The 18,745-nt window shown below is 44.5% G+C and overlaps 1 protein-coding gene across 1 annotated transcript in view; it reads left to right on the top strand.

Moving 5' to 3' along the window:
• Positions 1-18,745, top strand: part of LRRC1 (leucine rich repeat containing 1) — a 144,647-nt gene that overhangs the window by 59,288 nt on the left and 66,614 nt on the right. Inside the window, exons 3-4 of the mRNA XM_019520563.1 lie at positions 8,556-8,634; positions 14,651-14,740. Coding sequence (XP_019376108.1) covers positions 8,556-8,634; positions 14,651-14,740 — 169 coding nt within the window. The remainder of the gene's footprint in view (positions 1-8,555; positions 8,635-14,650; positions 14,741-18,745) is intronic.

The raw sequence follows: 18,745 nt of genomic DNA, 5'->3' as shown, positions 1-18,745 counted from the left end.
CTGTGGGCCAGGTGAGTGTTGTTGGGTCAGTCCACGGACCAGATTGGAGCCCCAAGTTGGGTACCATCCCCTCCTGCTAGGACTGGGCCCTGGGGGCCCAGCACTGCTACTTCCTGTTTCTGTGCTGGGATCAGGCCCCAGGGGTACTACTACTCCTAGCACCCCACACTGAGTTTGGGCCCTGGGGCTGATGCTATCCTTGCCTGGCCCTGCATGCTAGGAGTGGGTACCTGATGCACTAAACAGGGCCAAGAGCACCCCATTGGTCTGGAAATTTGGCAGTGGGGGGTGGTGCCACCTCTCCCCTGCTGCCAAATTTCTGGACCTGAGGGCAGCACTAGGGGGTGAATGACACTTTGCTTCAGGTTGGATTTTGTCCATGGGCCAGGGTTGGAGCACCTTCTGGAGCTCTCCAGAAGGGGTAGGATAAATCTTGCTGCCAATTAGGTCAAATAAGCTAAACAAAATATTGTGCTAGATGGATGAGAGCAGTGCCTTTCAAATTATTTTCTTCTCTGTCCTTCTTCCATCCACCTTCGCAGAGAAAGATGATGGATTGGGTCAGTTTCTAATCAGGAATAAATTAATTCAGTTCAGTAGGTAAGTGCATTTGTATGCTGAAGTAATGTGGCCCTTAGGCTGGAAATCTGTGATTACCCAAAATAGGAGTCTCTCATATAACTGTCTGGAATGCAACAGCCAGCACCTTCACCAACAACTACCATCTGTAAAACAAGTTAGGTATTAAAAATTATTGTGGAATACTTCACAGACTCTCAAAATGCAGCTGCTGGGTAGGCAAATGAAGTCATTAATTTGTCACTAAGTGCTTTGGAGACGTGAAGTACAAGCTCTACATAATACATTTCATTCTGTTTACAACTGAGAATCTTAATTTTGATTAGCTTCCAGAATAAGTTTGCTTTCACTCTAAGTTAAATACATACTTGGAAAAATTGAAGGAGCTTAGTGATAAAATATTCACAAGAAAAAAACTGAATAGTGCTAAACCAAACGTGAAAACTACGTGGAGGTTTTCTGAAGCAAGCAGTCCTTGAATTGGACAAGACAGATAATTCCTCCGGGTTTCAAACCTTTCACATAAATCATTTGTATGTTAAGTAGGGCAGACTTGCTAGATTATTGGCTACAAGCACAATTCCTACTTAAACTAAGACAATAAATATCCAAAGAGCAACCTTGCCTGGAAAAGGTATATCCTCTTAACATGCATGACTGCCAAGCTTTATTTTTATCCACTTGTGCTGGCATAACTTTCACTAGCTGTCAGCACAGTTGTATTGTCATACGTCATAGAGCTTAGGCTTGCTTTATTATTTAGCAGTGCTTGCACAAGCCTGTATACCAGAACATCTGGGACAGCATGTGTAAATGTAGATCATCATTGTGCAGTATTAGAAAAATCCTGGATCTTTGTCAGATTTGTGTGTGTTTTCTAGCAGTAGTGAGGAAACTCTCCTACTTGGCTGCCTTTTAGTATTGGCCCAGATATACTACTTAGAGTCCACAATGAAACCAAGTAGTAAATGATAATGAAAGAAGCTGCACAATCCATTGAAATCCAAGAGTTACAGGAGGACTTCTTTATTTATAACAGTGGGTATGCCATTGTTTCCATTCTTTCCTCTACTAAAATAACACTCCAGGATAATTCTTGACATGTAGGATCATTAAAATCATGAAGAAGTAGGGCTGATAGAGACCTCCACAGTTCATCTAGCCCAGGCCCTGGTCTGAGGCAGGGTGGGGAACAACATTTCATTTTGGCCTGTATTTCATACCTATTCTTTAATACTTTAAGTAAAAGGAGTGCAAAAATATTGAAAAGATCTACTTTAAAATGAACTTGTGGGCTAAATATTGCAGTTCATTTGATCCTTTCCTGAAGTTGTTTTTAATTAAAAAGGCAACCTTAACTCTGATCTTTTACCAACTTTTACTAGTTACTTTTCATGTTATCATAAAATTAATATATAACTTGTCTCTTCCTTTGCCTTTGCCCCACACAGAAGAGTTGGGAAGAAAGGCACAGGGTAATTCATTCTGAAGCAACATGGGCAGCTGGATGCTTCTGCTTAGTACTGAAAAGGTATCAGAAGAATATATTACTTGTACAAACTCACTTTTTAAGCAGGGTCCGTAATAGTTTTATCTAACACAACTAGATAGATCTCCTAAATGAAATAGTATTTTTTATCCATTTTTCTAGCCCAAGTATCTCAGTTCTGATAGCGAGTAATGAATCCCTGTTGTTCAGCAGTTTTACCCCATAGAATGAATGTGGTAGGAATTTTTAGACCTTCCTACTTCTGAAAATCAGGCCATTTTGTTAAGGTTTCTAAATAGAGAAAACTTAAGCTCCTAAATTTCTGCAATGTATTAATGCTGTTTGAAAGATGGACACAGTGGATGCCTCCTCACAAAATTATTAGGGATTGTGAACATGTTGGAGGATGCGAGTGCAATTCAGAAAGATCATGACAGATTAGAAAGTTGGGCTAGAGCTAACAGGATGAAGTCAAATGTAGACAAATGCAAGGTGCATTTGTTTTATGACTCGGGAATAATAATAATAATAAAAAATACAAAATAGGGACACCTGGCTGGGTGGCACTGGCAACTTTATGGAAAAAGACTTGGGAGTCTTGGTACACCACAAACTTAATGCAAGTCTGTGGTGTGATGCAGCTGAACAGCTGCACAAAGGGCAAATACAGTTTTGGGTTGCATCAATAAAAGTTTTTGGTGCAAGATGTGATAGGTAATGGTGCCTCTCTACTCAGCGCTGGTTAGGCCTCATCTGGAGCACTGTGCAATTCTGGGTTCCACATTTTAAAAAGGATAGGGAAAAGTTAGAGAGAATGCAAAAGTGAGCTTGGAGAGCAAGTCACATGAGGAGAGGCTGAAGGAGCTAGGCATGTTTAGCTTGTGGAAAAGGCACTTAAGAGGAGACATGATAGCAGTCTTTTAAATACTTGAAGAGCTACCATAAAGAAGAGGAAAAGCACCTGTTCTGTCTTGCTGCAGAGAGGAAGACGCAGATCAGTGGGCTTGAAGTTGCAGCAAAGTAAATTTAGTTTGGATATCCAGAGCAAAACTTCTTCACGCTGAGAATAGTGAGACAGTGGAATAGGCTGCTTAGGAAAGTTGTGAGTTGTCCATCACTGGAGGTGTTCAAAAAGAGGGTGGACAGCCGGTGGTTGGGGGATGATCATATTTCCCACGCTTCTGGGCTTTGTCGGGTTTTTTTTCTGCCACCTCTCTCCCTCCTTTTTTTTTTTCCTGCTATAAATGTCAGGGCGTTTTTAAGTCTCCTCAGAGGCATAAACAACGTGTGCCTCTGGCGGCTGGAAGGGCATGGCGGTGGCATGAGTGGTGGGAGCGCAGCGATTAGTAAGTGGGGGATCTCCCGCAGACGCCCCGCCGGCAGCGCCTTTTTGTAGGGGGTGCACTGCCATGCTTGGGCTGCTTGTACACCCATGTGCATGTACCCTGAGTACACATTGCCCCTGCTCAGAGGCATTGTGTGTTGGCTACAGCTATGGCTGGGTTCTTGGCTGGAGGGCTTGCCCCTCCACTCACCATATTTGGGGTCAGGAAGGAATTTTACCCCATGGTCATATTGGGTATTAACTGCGGGGGGTTGTCTTCCTTTGTAGTGGCGGAGAGGGTGGGGCAGGGCGGGGGAGGAGTGGTGCTCTACTCTCTATCTGCTCTCTCTTGAGTGGATATTGACTTTCTATAGAAGTGGGACATTGGCTTCTGTGGTTCTCCTGCCTTACCTGTGACAGGTTCGGATGTTAGGTCTATGTTGCGTCAGGGTTGAGGGTAGTCTTATATAGAGTTTCAATTATGGTTTGTATGGGATGGTTGGAATAGGGCTGATCCTATTTCAGGCAGGGGGTTGCACTAGATGATCCCTGGAGGTCCCTTGTGGCCCTTCTTCTCTATGACTATATGACTCCTCCTGTTTTGCAGAGGCCACTAGACCAGATAAATGCTTAGTATGCTGGTGATTTTTGTTCACTATTGGAGTAGTACTTGAAGACCTCCTCTGGTGCTGAGGAGCACCTTATTGTTGAATACTTCTAGATGTAGTATTCAACAACTTCCATAGCCTTCTCAACCTGGACTCCTTTACCATTTCAGCAGTTTACACTAAACCATGTCAAACAAGCACTGCTAATACAAAGGACCCAAAGAAGCTTGACCTGTTCAAGAGGAAACCATACTCTTTTGCTTCTCTAAGTACAAGTGACAAATAACCAAACCTTCTGACTGAATGTGACTCTGGAATGCAAAATAACATGCTTTCTATCAAAACTCTCACCTAAGAATGGGGTATAGCCAATTGGTAACAAAAAAAGTTGGCACGGTTTGTTGTGATGGTTCTGATGCCATAGCCAAGCCATGGTGCTGCATAGCTATGTATAGTGTCATGGTTTCAAGCATTAGATACCAGCTGTGACTAAAGCTTTTTGAAGGCATGCAACTATAGTAGACATGCAGATAGTTCTCATTACTCTTTTTATGAGGCTGAGGCACCTTGCTCTTAGGCATCTACAGCTGAGCTTACGCTGTAGCCCATATTGCCATTACACCTAGATCTGTTGAAGGACTCTTGTCTGATCACACCAGGCAGTCTAACTCTTCATCCTAAGAAACAACCTCAGGTAAAACAATGGTCATGGGGTATCTTCATTGTTGGCAGTGTATCCTGGTCCTATAATGCACTGGCAATTTCATGGGACCCCAAAACCAGTCTTTGGAAACCATCTTACTGCATTTAACCAGGTATAGTCTTTTATGGGTGCATGCACTTTTATTGTTTTGTCACCTACAAGTTATAGAAGAACTGTTGCCAGAATTCAGGGAAAGATTTTACTTCCAGTGGCTTCTTTTTATCCCAGAGAAGAAAGCTAATGCATTGTAAATCTCAGGTTCCAGGTTAAAATTAAATGCCCCCCACAGCCCTGCTGGTGTCCCTCACTTTCTGCGTAGCTCCTGTCCCCAGGCCCTATTGAAGGGGCCCCAGCTGCCAGGGCTATGGGAGCAGGGACCCAGGTCCACAGCTCCCTGCTCCAGTGGAAGGCAGCGGCTGCTACAGAAGGAGCATGAGCTGGCTCCCCCCTGCTGCTGCCTGCAGCAGGCTCGGGCAGTGGCAGCATGCACTCTGGGGGGGCCGGCAGGACCTGCGCCCCACAGATCTGTGTGGTGGGTAGGGAAGTGGAGGTGTGTGTTGAGGGCTTGTGTGTAACCTGTGCAACCCGGTGCAGCAGCACATGGGGGCTGTGCCCAAAAGCTGCCTGCCACTGAGGTTCATGCTGCCCTGGCCACGCTTCCTCTGCAGGCAGGGGTTGCAGTGAGGGGCACAAGCGTGCACAGCCCCTGTGCACACACAGGAAGTATGGCAGGCAGCTTTCGTGCATGGCACCATTGTGTCCTCCCATGCCAGTTGTACATCCTGTGCTCTGGAGCCTCTGGGGGAGGGCAGCAGAGCGAGGAGCACAGTGTTTGCAAACCAGGGTTTGCAGCTGGCCAGGCACTCCAGCTGGGGGATGGGGGGGGTTGCAGTATCCATGCCGGAGTGTCTGGCTGGCTGCAAACCCCGTTCCCCAGCCAGAGAGTGCCCAAGCTGGCTGGGGGCTCAGGGAGTGGGGAGGTTTTCAGCTGGCCAGGCACTCTGGCCGGGAGGGGGTTTGCAGCCTCCCGGCTCCCAGCTGGAGTGCTCAGCCAGCTGCAACCACCGGTCCCGGCCAGAGGGAGTGCCCAAGCTGGCTGGGGGTGGAGGGAGCAGGGGAGGCTGCAAACCCTACCCTCTACCTGGCCACTTCCCCGCTCCTGAGCCCCAAGCCAGCTTGGGCACTTCCTGGTTGTCTGGGAGGGGCGGGGGTTTGCAGCTGGCCGAGCACTCCGGCCAGGAGCAGGAAGGCTGCAAACCCCCTCCTGGCCAGAGTGCCCGGCTGCCTGCAAACTTCCCTGCTCCCTCAGCCCCTAGCTTTGCCCCACAACACCCAAACCCCACTTACCTCCAACAAGAACAGTGAGCCTGAAGCAGCCTCCAGTAAGTGCAAGTGTGGGGCCCCATCCTTCCCCCTCTCCCTTCCCCTCTGGGAAAGGTTGGGGGTTTCCCTACCCCTTTTGCAAACAGCTCTTGTAGGCTGGAACTCAGCCAGCCTGTAGAGCTCTTTGCAAAAGGGGGAAATCTGCGTGTTTGTCTTCTAAATTTTCTTCTGATAAAAATAGGAAATCCATGGTTTTCTCTGTTTTTCCATGGGAAACACAGAAATATTATGATGGGGCATAAAGTAGAAGGTAGTTCCTTAGATATAGAACCCAGGCTGTTTTGCGGGCTTTAGGTCAAAACCAGCACCTTGCATTTTGCATGGAAAACTTTTGGAAGGCAGTGCAGACTCTTGAAGATGGTTGCTCTTGGCTGACCTTAGTGATCACGATGGCATAAAGGAGATGGTAGCCTTGTAGGTATTTAGGGCTTTATACATCAAAACCAGTACCTTGAAAGTACCTTGAATTATACCTGGAAAGCTATTGGGAGCTAGTGCAGAGTACTGGAGTTATATGCTCTTAATGCCCTGCCCCTATCAATGCAGACTACCACGTTCCGCATCAGGTGCAACTGACAGCTAATCATAGAGGCCATTCCCACACAGAGTACACTGAAGTAGACTAGCCTCAAGGTTACAGAGTCCTGGATGTTGGTAGCCATATCCAAATCTGAAAAAAAGGGTTGCAACCTTGTCACCAGACAAAGCTGGTGAAAAGTACTTCTAGCCACCACCACCAATTGGAGATCTAGGTACAGCAGAGGATCCAGAAGCACCCCATGGCTGTGAACCTGAGTGACAAGCGGACACTGAATCCCAACAAGCAGAGACTGAATTCCAACAAGTGGAGACTGAATCCCTCGGGTCATGTGGACTTCCCACCGCCATCACCTAGTGTATGCTCCCATGAATGCTGCTATTCAGAAACACTAATTCTACCTAAAAGAGACACATGAATAACAGGTTTCATCCTGGCTAGATTGTGAAGTAGAGGTATTCTGGGATAATAAACCATTCTTTTTACCCAGACTGAAGAAATATTTGGAATATCTGTACCTGTTACAAAACCTATTTTAACTTGATAGGCAAATGAGTGCTAGGCAGACAGAAGCTCTGTCTGCCCTTGGTTTATTGAACTAATAGGACTACAGAAGCTGTGTATGCCTATTGCTTTTATAATCAGATACAGGCTACTGTTCCTCTGAGCTACATTCACACTATGAAACACTATTGATTCAGGTCCATTGAGTAGGTATCAGCTGCTGTTCGTAAGCACTTCTAAAACATGGTAAATATAAACCAACAGACATAACTAATTATCTTACTGCTGTTGTGGACTTTTTTTGTCCAAATCTTTACATTTCATTACCCTTCTTGAAGGTTTGGCATCTGATTTAAATGGACTGAATCTAGTCCTGTTTGGATGTAGCAATGACAGCTACTCCTGAGGTGCATTTATTAGGCAGAATGAAAGATTGAGGTACATGGGCAGCCAGTAAACGTTCTGAAACTGCGGTTCCCATATAATTTCTCTCAATCAGTATAAATAAAGGGGAAGTTCTTTTTCAAAAAGAAATGTACACTTGAAAGGGGAAAGCGTATATATGAGGTCTTAATTGCTGTTACAATTTGGACATGCCGTTCTCCTGTGTATATCTATATAGTATTGAATATAAATTGTGTTCCTTTTAAAAATCAAAAGCTCTGAAGTCTAATTAATCCTTTAGAAGTTTGTCCATCTGATGTTCTCATATTTTTGCTGGAGGTTATTGCAAGTACCCAAGGCTCACAGTGTTGGTTGTGTATCAAAATAGCACGGAAGCATGAAACCTTGGGGAGCTTTGTTTTGAGAGTATTTCATTTAACTGGAAATGTGCATAAAGTGAGCAGTATTTCTAAATCTATTTTGGGGTTTGTCTATCTGAATATCAAGATTTAAATCAGACTTGAAAGTATTTTACTTTTTACTTTACTGTTTGAATCGCTGAGTAACTCAATACTACCATATTTTTACATGTTAGGAGATACGATGATGTTCCCACGTGTGCATGCATTTTGTTAGCTTTTTGTTCCAGATTACCAAAAGACCAGTTAAACTTCTTCATCTGGAACTTGCCTAAAGGTAGCTGAATTTTGGCTTCTGCTGAACAGACCCTGAAGAAAAATGTGCCAACTGACAGGCTTTTGTCCCACGACAAAAGAGTATTCCATCTGCTTTGAGGAGCATGGGAGAGAAGCAGTTACTAAACTGGCTGAACTGGAGTCAGTTTAGAGCTGCCTTTCTAAATATTAATGCCATACATTCAACCTGAAAATACTAGTGACTCTAAAAATAGCCTTTTATTGGGAAATGTCACAGAATATTCAAGATATTCTTTGATTAAGGTGACCAGTTTCAGACTACTTCAGTGATTTCAGACCTGTCTTCTATAGTATAGTCATTAACACTATTGCTTTTTCTTTCTACAGATATTCCTGAAATTCCAGAAAGCATCTCATTTTGTAAAGCACTACAGGTAGCAGACTTCAGTGGAAATCCACTGACCAGGTAACTTCTGCCTTCTGCTCAATGCTTTCATACTAAATCTACCTCATTTATCTTCAATTCTTAATTGAAGCAAAAAATTATGAAGTTCTTTGCAAGAGTTCTTTGCAGATATGATCAGTTTATTTTACAGGGCTGTGCTCAGGGTTCAAATTTAAATGTGTATGTTCCACTTTTCGGTATCTCAAAGGTATAGGCTACCTGGAACTAATGAACTTGGTCAGTTCTTAAGAATGAATATACTTAGAAGCCAGCAACATAAATCAGCAAGGCTATTGTATATCCTACTCTCACCTATTTCTTTCCATATACAGGGTTTGTCTGTGTGTTGATTTTAGCAATCTAAACCAACTGGTCTGAAACCAGTGTCAATGCATTTATGCAAACTCTAAATGTTTCACTGTTTTTAACTGGGATTAGCTCATCCAATGCAAATATTGGCTCTTCTTGCATGCTGTCATGACATGGCATTGGGACAAGCCTCTGACATCTGAGTTAGGGCTAATCCAACATGCCTTTATGCACTACCATGTAGCCAAGCTACACTGGTAGTGGTGGCAGCAGTGCCATTTGCTGCTGCTGCTGCTTCACTAATATCTACATTCCTTGTGCTTGTTACAACAAAAAGCCAATCCAACACAAAGCAATGGCTTTGCCAGTATCAAGCTACTCCTTCCTGTCCTGGCCTGTGAAAGAGTCTGCCCTGTTCCTTCCATGTTCTGCATAGGACCAAACACAGAATAATGTTCATTTCTCTTAAAGTGTCCTTTGGATATTGGTCATTTTAGTCCAAGAATGTCAAACTTGCACTATAGGCAGCACAGGGGGTCAGTCCAGGCTGTCACATACAGCCCACACCTTGGACCCCAGTGCTGCATGCAGCTTTGGGGCCTGCAGGCATGCCATAGGCAACATGTGCTCTGTGCTGGCCCTGGAGGCCACATGCACAGCAGGCTCCAGTGCTAGCCAGTCCAACATACAGCTTGTGAGGCTGGCCTGGCCACTTGTGTGGCACGGAGCCTGCACTTCATGCAACAGCCTGCTAACCACCCCTGAGCACTGGCTCTGAGTTTAGAGGGGCACCAGGTGGAATATGTGCCCTATCCCAACCTCCTATGCCATAGGTAGTGTGCATGGCTGGGCCAGCCCCACATGCCGTGTGCTTGACTAGCTGGCCCAGGTGTGCACACTGCCTCTGGTGCGAGCACAAGGTGTGTATTGCCTGCAGTGCTTGGACTGGACCTGGTGCTGCATGCGGCATAGGAGGCTGGGATACAGGCTGTCTGCCGCACGTGTGGTGCTGAATCCAGCCCATGTACTGCATGTAGCTTGCGGCACTGGGGCCAGGTCTGTGGCTGGTCCATCAATCCAGGGGCCAGATCATATGGCTTCCTGGGCTGGGTCCTGCCAATGGGCCATATGTTTGACGGGGCCCCTGTTTTAGCTAGTTTGAAAGAACTCCACTTTGCTGTTGTTGCTCTGCTTCAGTTTAATGGGTGTTTGATTTTTAACAGTGATGTAAGCATTGCAAAAGTAAGCAGTAGCACAAGAGGGAAGGTGTCTATCGCTAGAAAATTGATGTGTTTTACAGAGAGAACCAGATGGTGAAGGAATTGCAATTTTTATTTTTTCTTTGGACGACTATATATATAACAATAAATGAGACAAAAAGTCTTCAATACCCATTACTAACCATAGCTGCTCTTAGCTATCAATTGCTTTTTTGACCGAGGAAAAATAATAGAGCAATTCTTTTGTTGCAAAGAACTTGGAAGGACCACAGCAGGTCAGAATGTTTTTGAAATCTCTATTGAGTATTATTTTGTGAAGTATGTGTATGTGCTTGCATGCTTACCAGTGCTAATACTGCACAACATCCTTCGAAGGATCTTGCATCACCTTAGTTGAGAATCACTGCTCTAGAGGTTTGTAAACAGGGAAGGCCAGAACTGAAATGATAAACCCCTTTTAAATATGCTGCTCTTGCATCCATGTACACCAGGGACATCAAAGATATGAGGGGGAAGATTCTGTGAGTCCATTGAATGCTGGACCTAGTGCTGCTCTAGGTGTCTAGGACTGCACTGCCCATAGTAACCACTCCAGTTGGTTCAGGATCCATGCCGTATGTGGCATCCACCCCAGTCTGGCTGGACCAGACACTATATGAGGATCAGCTGGAATGGGCAACATGGGTGCTGGATCTGACATGCAGGGAGGAGAAGTGGTGGGTGGGGGGGGCACCCTGTGCTGTTCATCTAGTTTGTGGGCCAGATGAGTTTGACACCTGTGATGTAGAGATCACTGTAAGATAACTTAAGTGCATCATGGATGTTTGCTTTCCAGAGGCTTTAATGCAACATAGTTGGATTGTAACATGAGCTAACGCAAGGGTGCTCAACCTGTGGCCCACAGGTCACATTTGTCCTGTGGAACCATGGTATCCAACCTCCAGGGCTCCCCAAAGTTTGGGAAATTTGTTAGTGGGGGAGTGGTGGCTACCCTCCCCCACTGCCAAATTCCCAAACTCCAAGCCTCACAGTGGGTCAGAGCCAGGCCAAGCCCTCTCCCTTCTGTGGGACCAGGTTGGGGCTACGTCTAGCACCCTGCCATTTATGGGGCTGAGTTAGGGCCACACTACCCCCTTTCATGGGGCCAGGTTGGGGCTGGGCCACATCCCCTCTCCCCCTTCCAAGCAGGACCAGATCGGGGCTGCATGAAGTCCCCTTCCCCTGTCACAGTCAGGTTGGGGCCAGGCTGCTCCGCACTCCCCTCTGCCCAGCTGATTGGGGCCCTGATGTACCTGCTCTGGGCCTGGGATTGGGACCACTAGGGAGATTGGCTCATGCATGGACAGGGGCATTACCCATCCAGCCCCCTGGGCTAAAAGGTTGAGCACCACTGGATTAGGCAATAACATCCTCTTTCACAGCCGAATAACATTGGGTTAACTATACAAGCAGTTAATGCAGCATTAGAACATGAACACCACAAGCGTGTGCTAGCTTATTACATTCCTTCAGGTTGGTTTTGTATGTGTTCATATTATTCTAGCAAAGGGTTGGTTTTCTATTGTCTTTTCTGTTGATATAATAGTGGTTATAATGGGTGAATCCTTTCTGGGTTGAATCCCTCTGTTTCTTAAGCTCAAAAATAAATTACAAAGGTATAGAAAATGGCAACATCACTGTGCCTTAGTTGCCAGTCTGTACAACAGAGAAAGGGATTGTCTTTATGTTAAAGCTGGGAACATAGGGAGATATGAAATGCCGTACGTCTCATTCGGTGTCTGTCACCCCTCCAGTGAGTTGCCTTTGCTGTCAAACTTTTTGATGAACTTTCAGTTTTCAAAGTGAGTAAGTTTTATGTACATGAAAAATAGGCTTATTCCAGGCTGGGCTTTCTGACAAACTTTGAGAAAAATGTAAATTCGATAGCATAAGTAACCCTGCATCTTAACTCAGACCTTCAATTAAAAACCATCATGTTTTCAAATGATAGTTTATTATTTTAAGTTTCCAGTCATGTGTTAAAGCCTATGAAGAGAGTTCTTCAGCATGCCCTGAAGAACAAATATAAGCTTCAGAGTCAGTGACGCGTTGAATCTTTGTTATGATCTCCATTATTTGAGGCGCATTAAATGCAGCGTATCATTATATAAAAATCAGAGTGTGACATGCAAGATTTCTTAGTGATATAGTAACATTCAAGAACTAAGAGTGAATATGATCACCTAACGAGTGAGACTCTCCTTTGCAAAGGTACCCAATGGGATTGAATGCTGCTGAGCTATGAAGCAGTGAGTGCTTAGATAACCTGAATTTGCCTTGCTGTCAGTGTAGAAACTTAGGTAGCTTTCCTCACCTTTGTGCTGCCATAAAACTTTATGATTGCAACACAGGTGATTGGTCTAATAAAAGATACCACATTTACCCAAAGAACCTTGCCTTCCTATGACCTTAGACCAACATGGCTACAACCAACAACCCCAATAGATATCGGTGTAACTTGGTGTCGGGGGGGGGGTGTTGATAAGGGCAGTTGCCTCAGGCGTTGCCTTTGGGAGTGGAGCAGGCAAAAAAATGTGGCTGCTTCTGGCAGCCATATGTTCATGATCATGGTGACAACTAGAAGTCGTGCTTCCACTTTGACCTGGTTGTCAGCTGTGTTCCTAGACTGCTGGTAATATAGGTTGTGCTGCTTTTTTGGTGGAGCACATCTTTACTTTGTGGCAGGAGAGTGCAGCTAGCTAGGACCTGCCATCTTGTATAGGTACTGCAGAGGCTTGAGGGGCCTGATCCTTCACACCCTGGGACTTCCCATGCAGATAGATGCTCCAGGGGCTGAAGGGATCCTATCTGGCTGGCTTTCTCTGCTTACAGAGACGCATCCCTGGGTTTTCCAATGTGTATATATAAGGAGGGAAAGCCCAGGGTTCCCTGCTTAAGCGGAGAACGCTTGGCTTAACACACCTAAGAAATCCTGGGTTATGCATCTCTGTAAGTAGGGAACTCTGGGCTTTCCCTGCTAAAGAAGATGTGCCCAGAAAATCCTGGGGATGTGTCTCTTAATTGGGGAAGATCGGCTCACACACCAGGGGCTTGAGGGGCACAATCCTGTATAGGAATTCCTGGGGTGCACAAGATTGAGCTCCTCAAGCCCCAGGAGAACACAGTCCCTGTTGTCCTGCAGTGTGAATGAATGGGACAGTGAGCGACGTGCTTTGCCCAGTGAAGTGGATCTGCTATGCCAAGATATATTGTGGTATAGCTGATCCACCTCATTTGGTGACTTCTGTTTCTGGCCAAGACTTAAGCAGTTCCAGGGTATGCATCAAAAGCTGGATTTTTTTTTCAGTGAGTAGATCTATATAGTGTCTTGCACTGTGCTGCATTTCATGCTGAATTTTGTGATCACAGCCTTAACAGGAGTATCCCTGAATTCAGTAGAGTTATTGGTGTAATGCAAGATGGAGAATGAAGGCCTAAATCTTTTTGCCGTAGTAGAACAGGTAATCACTTAAATGGGAAGGAAAATTTCCATTAATAGGTGTGTAGTTATAGATGAGTGTGTACTAGATAGTTTTTGAGAAACTATGAAAGTCATGGTAGAGTGTCATGTGTTAACCAGTTCCTCTTTTTAAGCAAGGAACTATATGCTACCAAATGTAACAGGTTTGTTTTTAAAATAATGAAAAAATAGTCAACACAAACTGGACATTAAAATAACATGACTGAGCTGAACAACTTGTGAGCAACTTCTTTAAAGAATTTTAGTGTGTATGTGGTAAATATCATGAAATAATCTATCTGGGTTATTTTTATAGAAGCTACTAGAGTATTTTTAATCAATATCTGCTTAAATATTTTTCACTTATACTGGCTTTTTTGCATTTATAAAATGGGAGAGAAAACATGATTATAATTTTGGAGGTTTTGTTAATCTTCCACATGAGGGCACCCTTTTTCTATACTGTGACCTTCCCATGTAGGCAGGACCCCCTTGGATTTAGCAGTATAGGAGACCGTAGAAGGCTTATTCCAGTTCCAACAAGTTGAGAATTTATGCTCAAAGTGTCCTTAACAAATAGCTATAAACAACAACAACAACAAAAGACTTTACTTCACATGAGCATATGGTTCTCCAATCTCCTTTACACCTTCCCTAACTATATCTGCTGTTATATCTAGAAAACTATTAAATCTTTTGTGTTTCTTTTTTTTTAAAATTTATATGAGCAAATATACTCACTCCCTTTATTTGTTCACATGTGTTTATTCATGTATTCTTCACCTTGATACATAGAAGAAAATTAACCCTATCTAGCTTACTTCTGGTATTTCTTTTTTATTTCCTGTGCTAGTCTTCTTTTAGTATTCCTTGGTTTTATTTATATATCTCTTTAAATAAAATGGTCACCTCCATTCTCTTTTTCACAAGAATAGAAAACCTCACTGAGTTAATAAGAATAGTTGCTATACTAGAAGTCTTTGATGTATTTGAATTAATATCTCCACAGATTGCCTGAAAGCTTTCCTGAATTACAGAATCTAACGTGTCTTTCTGTAAACGACATCTCTCTGCAGGCACTACCTGAAAACATTGGGAAGTAAGTGGGTTTTTTTCCTCTTCCTTTTTAAGAAATGCTATTTCATATATTTTTGCTGACATACATGTTTTCGGTTTGCCTGGTACATAAAGGTTATGGTTTTATACACAGATTAGTAGTTGGGTCAATATTAAAAATGTTAGTCTGTGTGAAGATTGTGTCAGTGTGTGGAGTTGCTCTGTGGCCACATCTGGCGCATTGAGGTCAAGCTGCCTGCAGGGTTGGGCTGGCATGCAGCTGCATCTGGTATGAGGTCCTGCTGGTGCACAGGGTAAGGCCATTTTGCAGGGTCAGGCTGGTGCGTTGGGTCGGGTCAATATACCCAATCACACTTGTGGAACAACTCGATGCTTGACCAGCCCATGGGCTGACTCCGAAGTGGTGGATCCAGCCTGTAGACTGGCCCAGTGCCACTCATCAAGCTCATGGGACCAGATAGTTGGAGCACCACTGCTGTAATACATTCACTGAAGTAACTCCACTGAACCTGGAGCATAGTGTATGTTTTAATCCTCTGTTCTTTGGAAGCTAGAAATTGGGAGATGCAGGAAACTTGATTTTTCAGAAGCAAGATTAAAAGGATATTGTCAGATTGAGAACTTTTGCTATTACTTGTTCCTTATTATGCATTGTGGTAACAGCTGAAGAGTGATTATGATAGATGATTTTGGCTTGTTTGTGTCTTAGGGACAGAACCAGAGTTTGTCAGTCTCTTGTAGTGAGATAAAGGCCTACCCTGTGGAGCTGCCCCTGGTCTGATCTGCCCTCTACAAGCATGGGAAACTCAACTGGAACTTCTTGCTACAAGAACTTTTCTGAAGAAAATTCTAAACTTCATTTCTCTTTTCTGAACCCTGGTCTGACTCCATCTTTCTGATTTCCCTGTAGTGCCCCTGGGCTGCATTTGCCTTTGAGTGAGATTTCCTCCTCTCCCTCCCACCCCCGGTGTTACTGGTGGAAAGTAAAGGCCTTGTTACACACTGTGAACCACACAAATGTTGACTGGTGTTAGTGTTAGCTTAAGTTTGGAGCAGTCATATGTTCAGGCCAGCCAGGGCTTAGAGGATGAAAAAGAAGAATCTCTTCCCACACACCCCATCCTGGGCTTTCCCTCTGGCCCCCGGGTTTCTCAGGGTTCCCTTCTGCCTCTCCACCTGTTTGTTGCTGCTCATCTGTCTATCACAGGGGAGTAGGCAGGTAGGATTAACCTGCTTGTCCAGCAACCGCTGCCAGGCTGCTGCTCTTCTCAAAGCTGAGCCCACCCAGAGAGCAGCAGGAGCAGGCAGACAGGTTAACCCTTCTCTGCCTGCTCCCTGGGACAGACAGTGTGGGCAGCTACAAGTAGGTGCAGGAGGGTGCAGTGAGTGGAGATCTGGGGTGCTGGACAGAGTGGGGAGGGACAGTGGGCTGAATCCAGGCCAGCAGGGGCGAGGGTGGAGCACGGTAGTGTTTACACTACAGTGTAGCCTAGAGTGGCTCCACCTTAGCGTAACACGAGCTGGGTAGTACAGGTCGGATTATCCCGCCCTCGAGTGGTCCAATTTTAAGCCATATAAGGAGTGCTTAAATCCAGTGTCGGGTGTTAATATGAAGACAATACAAGTGGTAAGAGCCACAGGAGCCACCCAAAATTACCGTGTAACAAGGCCCTAAATATAGGTACCTTCGTAATAGTCAGGAACTCAGTATTTCCAACTGGGAGATACTAACATGACAAAATTGCTCAGGGTGGCTTATAGAATCATGACAGTATTGGCTCTAAGGGTAAAGAGAATTCTGTCCTATATTTCTGAAAAATGCTGATCAGAGTTTTGAATTGGAAGAACTGACCTGCAGTGCACCGCACCACACCCAGTGATGCATGGTTTCAGGACGAGTGAGCATATGGCACCAGGGAAGTAAATCCTAAGTCTGGGTGGAAGGCAAGTCATGTTCATTGCTGAAGAATGTTAACATAAATTGAAAGAAAACAAATGGAGTGTCAAGCAAAAACCCAATTCTTAATGAGCTCTATTGGGCAATCTTGCTGTCCTGCACAGACTCATGCAGTGAATCAGAGTTCACAAGGGTCTTACCCAGTAATTCCTGTTATCTTTTCCACATCTCACTCTGTCATCTTAAGGGCAGGGTTGCATTGCCTGTCTTCCACATCCTCATCTTGTGAATGCAGAGAATCAAATTTTTACTCATCGCTCTGACCAGGTGATCTGTACTAGATGATAGCTGTAGGTAATGGAAAGGAAATGGTAATTCTCTCCAAGGGAATGGGCCTTGGAAGGAGCATATCATCCACCATCTGAACCTGTGATTTTTTTTTTTTTACCGAGATCTCGAAACAGCTTCCATAGATAAGCCTTGCTCAGGTCATGCCAAGCAGCATGTTGGGACTTTTCTTAGTTTAGAACACAGCCAGAATTTAGGGGAAAAAAGTCAACTCTTGCCCTAAGAAGAGCACTTTTCTACCTTTCATTGTACAGCCTGTCCAGGAATTACCTAACTACAATGTTAACATAGCAGAAGTAAAATTTGTACGCAGAAGTGTATTTATTCATTATCAGTCATTGTTATACGCTGCTGAGTGACCTCTTATCTGAAAAAAGCCATTAAAGTGTAGTTTCCTCATGTGTCAGCTTGTTTTGGAAATGATGGATAGTTTCTTGGAAAGTTGGGCAGAGTCTTTGCTATATGTCTTCTCAGAAGAACTGGCATATTGATAGGTTCATCTCTGACTTGTATTTAATAGCTCGTCGTGTACTTCCATGTGTTTGTCTAATTCCTTTTTGAACCTGTTTGGTTTCCTTTCCACATCTTTTTGGCTGAGTTCCGTTAGATGTTATATGTGAACAAAGAAAACTTTGCTTCCTTTTGTTTACTTTAAACCTGCTGCCTTATAATTTCCTCAAGACTCTCTTAGTACTTGTAGTGTGAGACATAGTAAATAACTGTTTCTTATTCACCTTTTTCCACACAAGCCATGCTTTTATAGATCTGTTATGTGTTCCCTTTAGTCATCTCTCTTCCAAGCTGAGACCACTAACCCTTTTAAGTCTCTCTTCATATGGAAGTCGTTTCAGTCTGTTGATAATCTTTTTTGCTGTTCTCTGTACCTTCTCCTCCTGGTTTGCCCTTTTTTGAGAGAGGGTGACCAGAACTCCCCTGATTCCAGGATGTGGGCAAAGTATAGGAATTTGAGAGTGAAATGATACCATTTTATGCCCTTCTGCTTGAAGAGGCTGGGAGAGACTTGGCCCTGCATCCAAATCCATATTCAAGTGCCTACAAATATCTAACCTAGGGGCAGGCAATTCTTTCAGCTGGTGGGCCATTTAACGAGATTTGGTGAGTTGTTGAATGCTGCACATACACAATCTTTCAGAAGATGCATTTTAATAAATTATAGATAAAAAAAAACCAAATCATATACTAAAAATCAAACATGCTATTTAACTTATTTTAATTTTATTTCAAAAAATAATTTTGATTTGTTTTTTTGAGTAGTCTCTACAGAGGCAATTTCATAATACCTCAAAATAAAGTCTTACTTCTGTATATTATATCTGGATGTGGGTGTGTAGGGTGGTGTGAGGGGATTGTCTAAACACTAGATCCCGGGAGCCAGTTGGGGGTAGGGGCAGGGGGCGCTTGCAGCAGAACTCCCCAAGTGGTGTGGTGGTGGTGCAGTTTGCTCCCTCTCCCCCCACACCCCATCCAGCCCATGGCTGCTTCTGCAGTGCTCCATATGGAGCTGAGCCCTGCCTGCTTCTGACTGGGGCAGCCCATGCCACGCTTCTGCCTGCATCCTTCTCAGCTAATGTGCGCAGTTTTCCATCAGGGCTGTCCTGCAGTTGCTCAGGTACTGCTTGCCTCCCTCTGCCTCTAGCTGCACTGCTCTGGGCAGCACGTAGTGCAGGGAAGCTATGGGGACATGTGCCTAACACCACATGCCCAGTCAGGCAGGCAGAGTTGGGTGCGAGGTAGCCGGGAGCTGGAGCTGGAGCTCTGCGC

The sequence above is a fragment of the Gavialis gangeticus genome, unplaced genomic scaffold (genome assembly GCF_001723915.1).
Source record: "Gavialis gangeticus isolate Ggan-Ray unplaced genomic scaffold, GavGan_comp1, whole genome shotgun sequence".
NCBI lineage: Eukaryota > Metazoa > Chordata > Crocodylia > Gavialidae > Gavialis > Gavialis gangeticus.
The sequence above is the reverse complement of the archived record's forward strand: the minus strand, read 5'-3'. Positions and strand labels throughout refer to the sequence as shown.